The 4,900-nt window shown below is 58.1% G+C and overlaps 3 protein-coding genes across 3 annotated transcripts in view; 2 read left to right on the plus strand and 1 right to left on the minus strand.

The window, feature by feature from the left end:
• The window catches only part of SPRG_20978 (hypothetical protein), a gene marked incomplete at both ends in the record, with an annotated part of 985 nt that extends 514 nt beyond the window's left edge, over positions 1 to 471 (plus strand). Inside the window, one exon of the mRNA XM_012350677.1 lies at positions 85 to 471. Coding sequence (XP_012206067.1) covers positions 85 to 471 — 387 coding nt within the window. The remainder of the gene's footprint in view (positions 1 to 84) is intronic.
• A 560-nt stretch (positions 472 to 1,031) lies between these two features.
• Positions 1,032 to 1,923, minus strand: SPRG_11150 (hypothetical protein). The gene is made up of 3 exons (XM_012350626.1): positions 1,740 to 1,923; positions 1,267 to 1,687; positions 1,032 to 1,213 (listed from the first exon to the last, which is right to left on the minus strand). The coding sequence occupies exons 1-3, from the start codon at positions 1,892 to 1,894 to the stop codon at positions 1,088 to 1,090; spliced, it is 702 nt and encodes a 233-aa protein (XP_012206016.1). The 5' UTR covers positions 1,895 to 1,923; the 3' UTR covers positions 1,032 to 1,087.
• Positions 1,924 to 2,557: 634 nt separating this feature from the next.
• On the plus strand, positions 2,558 to 3,268 carry SPRG_11151 (hypothetical protein). Its single transcript, XM_012350627.1, has 2 exons — positions 2,558 to 2,868; positions 2,928 to 3,268. The coding sequence occupies exons 1-2, from the start codon at positions 2,565 to 2,567 to the stop codon at positions 3,230 to 3,232; spliced, it is 609 nt and encodes a 202-aa protein (XP_012206017.1). The 5' UTR covers positions 2,558 to 2,564; the 3' UTR covers positions 3,233 to 3,268.
• The last annotated feature ends 1,632 nt before the right edge of the window (positions 3,269 to 4,900 follow it).

Genomic DNA, 4,900 nt, shown 5'->3' on the forward strand with positions numbered 1-4,900 from the left:
TCCGAAACGACGCCAACACCCACAACAACGACGGCCCTGCGCACGGCGACCAAATCGCCCGTGGTCACGCCAGCACCGACCGAGGAGTCGACGGCGCTCGGTGTCTGGCCCGTCGTTGGCATCATTGCCGCGGGCGCCGTTGTCTTGGCCGCGGGTGTTGTCTGCTTTATCAAGCGCCGGCACATGCGTGGCTCGACGACGGTGCACGACGACCCGTTGACACCGACGCACGCAGCAGGCGCAGCGGTCTTTGAGACGTACACGGACGGCACGACACCGACGGCCGTCGACACAGCGCCGCGCTTCCAAAACGAGAACGACAGCTACATGGAAGAGCCGCGCCGGCCACAGCTCTGGGAAAGCACGCTCGAGTCGCAGCCGACCACGTCGTTCGTATCGGATAGCCACGGCAGCGCGTTCGACTCGTTCGTATCGCGGAGCAGCACGGGCAACGACACTTTTGTGCGCTAGTGTCTGCCGACGACTATTTAATAATCACATTGCTAGATACAAAAACAATATTGTCTTTTTATCTGGGGACGCGTTTCAACAACAGACCAGATGCAAACCGAGCCTCCCGTACAACGGAGCCTTGAACGCAAGGGCTTACTAGTGGAAGAGGCTTTTGATACAAACCGAGCGAGTTCCATCATCATCTTTGACAAAAAAAGGCTCGGGCGCTGTTTGAATGTTTCGGAAACAAACCTGCCTTTTCTTGCTCCTGAAGTCGGTGGATGCTACCCGGGTATATACAGAGAAGTTGTCGAGGCTAGTCTGTAAACGCAGTCGTTCGCGCAGTACATGTATCATCGCAGGACTCGACCACATGAGATATCTACGTCCGCGGCTCGTCGCACGCACTCTTGGGGATTTGGCACGTCACTGGTGCGAATGAAAAAAGCAGCGGGAACCGGTGATGCTTTCAAGCTTCCTCCGTGCGGACAAGCAGTCCTTTGGTTGTCCAGTTGCAGTTTGGCGTCGACTGGCATCCGACGCCATGTCCTCGGAGCCATCTGTAGCGAGAACTCAAAGGGCAAAAGTATATTCGTGGTTAGGGTTGAATGTCGTTTTGAAGCAACATCAGGCGTTAGCCGGAGCGGAAGCCGACGAGGAAGCCCGCCGCGTAGCCCGAGCCCGCGGGGAGACTGAACTCGAGGATGTCCATCATCTTCTTGTACATGACTTGGACGTCCTTGGCGTCGAATTTGCCGTCCTACAATGCATTTCCACATGAGCTCGCGACATAGATGGAGGTGGCAGGTGGACCTTGTTGATGTCGAGCATATCGGTGATGTCACGCTCGAGCTTCTTGTAGTTGACGTCGAGGTACCCGTAGTAGCTCGCGCATTGCATGGCCATAAAGGCACAGCCGAGCATGACGGCGCCGACTTTCGAGACCTTCTTGAGCGCAAAGCCCGAGCACGCACCCATCATGAAGCCCCAGGAGATCTGACCGCCCTGGCCGGACGCGAGGAAGTCGTTCACACGCGCTTGAAGGTCTTCGGGCGACGTCGGCACGGTCTTCGTCAAGTCGGTCAAGAACGTCTGGAGCTTGGCCAAGGCGTCGCCGGTCGTCTTGTCGTCGCCGCCCGCGCACTGCGCATCGTCCGAGCTCGCGGCCACGACGAGCCCGAGCGACAAGAGGCCTTGGCCGGCCTTCCAGTACATGGACATGTCGGGCGCAGGCCTATCCAACGTGGCGACGTGAGCATCGTCGACTATACGGCGGCGACACGTACGCGGCGAGCTCGATCGCGCGCTGCGGCGGCGCCTGCATGCGAACGCGCGTGGGCTGCTGGTAGAGGTTCGTCGGCGCGATGTACGCGCGCGCCTTGAGCTGGCGGCGGAGGATCGGGCGGCTGCGCGCGCCCGCGACGCGAAGGGCTTGCATCATGCTGGTCGACGTGACGCTTCTTTATGTGTTGACACATCGTCGTGCTTGCTCTATGTATCCGGACAGTCATCCGGATACGCCACCGGACGAAAGTTGCTGCAGCTGCCACCACCTTCTTGGTCGGTTGCCACGAGGTGGACATGCCTCGAGACTACATGCATCGAGTGGTGGCTGTCTCGCTTTACAGCGCTAGGTTATTAGCAGAAAGGCTGCGTGGCTTCAGCAGTCAAGCGGCTGCTAGTATGCTATCCACTAGAAGTTGAATGCATGTAGTCTCTCTAGCGTTGCTTGCTGTTGCGGACTTGGCAATGCGGCGCGAGGTTGCTGCCGTGACGGCTACACGTAATAGCTGCCCCTCGTGCGGACAGGCCGGATCATGAGATCAAGTCGTGAAGGATCTTGGTACCTCGATCGATGGTCAACCGACCTGGATAATCAACTGACGTATCCGTATTCTTGTGTTCGATCCAGGATCGTTTGGATTGCTCTGTGGCATCACCAGCTCCTCCATCCCGCTCCAGCCCGCAGTTGACGATGTAGAGCTCCAGGTAGAGCTCTAACGTTTTGGAGTAGATGCTCGCTACGGACAAAGCAGCGAATCTGGTCCGGACAAAATGCATTTTTGTCCGACTGCCGTCGTATCCGGACACCGGATAGTTCCAATTTGGACATGGCCAGCATCAGCGACCGCTTCGTCAAGTGCCCGGCGTGCCACGTCAACATCCCCAAGCAGGACCTTGCGATGGGCGAGGCGCCGGCCTGCACCGTGTGCCACGCGCCGCTGCCGGCGACGCTCTTCGCGGAGGCGGCGAGCGCAGCGCCGGCCAAGCCGGCCACGCAGCGCCGGTGGGTCGCGCTCACCTCTCGCCGAGGCAAGACATATTACCACAATAACGAGACGGGCGAAGACCGCTGGGACAAACCGTCGGACTTTGAAACCACGGTCTCGGTGCACGAGGCGCTGCCAGCCTTTGGTACCCTCTACCTCCCTTCCTGCTGTCGATCGATCGATACATCACGCGTGTTGGAATAGTCCCGTTCAAGAACGACGATCCGGTCCGAAATGCCATCATGTTGCAGCAGTCCAAGCAAGAAGCCAAAAAACATGGCATTCCCGAGAGTGTCGTGGACGCCCTCGCCAAGCAGCACCACACCGACGCGCCATCGCTCAACTCCACCATCGCGGCGATGCAGAAGCAGGCCGCCAAGGCAGCGCCCGTCCGCGCCAAAGAAGCTGCCCCGACACCGACGCCGCCAGCGCACAAGAATCCGATGCCTGCGCCTGCGAGCCTCGACGCCACGTCCTCGTCGTCGTCCTCGTCGTGCTGCCTCATGTAACATGGAGCTCCGGGATCGTTGCTTCGTGTTCTTGCCGCGAAATCGTATACCGGTAGACCGGCAAAAGATGGGGACGGGTATTGCGCTTGTTAAAGCAGATCGGATAGCACCCTAGCGTAAAGGTGGTGGGCTCTGCACGTTACTGCTGCGAACGCATGGATGACACAAGAGCAACGCGTGGCGTCCACTGGATGTACAAACGCTGGCAACAAGGCTTCTAACGTTACGGCCCGTAGACACCTCGCCCTCCTCCTTCCACTCAACGGCTCAGAGCCGCGGACGCTCGATGCGCCGCAGCATGCGACGGATGGTAGAGCCTCGCTGTTGCAGAGGCAACACGTCAAGTTGGGTGTCGGTTGAGCCCTCGCCAGCCGATTTGATTCTATCGATATGAGTCGCTTCCACTTTTAACGCTCCCACTCACCCTCGATTTTTGAAGTCCGCTTCAGGTCACGTCACTTGCCGACCCTACCCCCGATGGCAGTGCCCTCGCTGCAACCGCCATTTCCGGCGATCCCCATCCGGTCGACTCAAGAGGGCAAAGACAATTAGATATGGGATGGTGCCGATACTTCATACATGAGAAGCTCCGAGGATGAACTACGACGTACTAGTACACTGGTAGTGATACTCTGGCGTCACGTGTATAAACTGCGCATGGGCAACCATCATCGATGCAGCCATTACTTTGTTACCCAGTAGTCTCATGCGCCGTACTATAAGCACCGAGGAGGCCAAAGACGCGGGTTTTGCGGCGACTCGTGTCGCGGGCAGCTGCCGAGGTCTGGAGCCGAGGTTGAGGTTGAGGTTCGCGTTGCGAGAGCCATGCGACATGCCGACACCGACGCCTCGGATTCGTCCATCCTTTTTGTCCAATCATAACCCGCCATCCAGCGCGGCCTGGTCGGCCGTGGTGGAAAACCGAATTCCACGAGGTTTCGCCCATCTTGCAACGGCCACGTTCGTTGAACATCACGCACGTGATGACCACGGAATCCTCGGATGTTTCGATGGCACCGTGCTACCGACACGGTGTACTAGTTGCGACTGGACGGCTGTTGAGCTGCTCACTTGCATGTATGCTCTTGGTGCAAAGACGACCAGGTTCTGCAGAGCACGAGCCAGCACAACACCGCACACCCGCAAAACCCAGAAATGATCGAAACCAGATTTCAGAACAGCTTTGTGATACACCAAGCTCAAGACCAGAGTACTTCAGCGAGCAGCCACAATAGCTCCTCCGGCACGACGCTCCCAGAATGAAGAGGGGTGCACAAGGTGCACCAATTGACCAACAGACATGCACAGAGAAGCCATGTATCGTTATCGAACGCAGGATGCAGTGTATCTTGACCGCGTCGTCGTTGGCGTGTGCTGACCACCCTGGTACTGGATACAGAATTCACACGAGTCTTCTCCGATCTCTCGAAACAACGAGTGCAGCATCGTTGCGGGCTGCCTCTTGCGGCTGCTTGCTGGACCGAGCGACCGAGGGGTTTTGAACGTGTTTTGAGTTGAGCTGTAGCGATGCTGTGGGCGCAGTACAGCCGACGTCGGCTTGCCACCGTGTGTCCCGTTTTTTATTGGCGGTCGAATCCTTTTTGTAATTGCTGGATCCGGGACAAACTGGGACAAAGATCCGGACGGCTGCTTCATTTCGGCACAGCA

The sequence above is a fragment of the Saprolegnia parasitica genome (assembly GCF_000151545.1).
Source record: "Saprolegnia parasitica CBS 223.65 unplaced genomic scaffold supercont2.68, whole genome shotgun sequence".
In the NCBI taxonomy this organism is placed as follows: domain Eukaryota; phylum Oomycota; class Saprolegniomycetes; order Saprolegniales; family Saprolegniaceae; genus Saprolegnia; species Saprolegnia parasitica.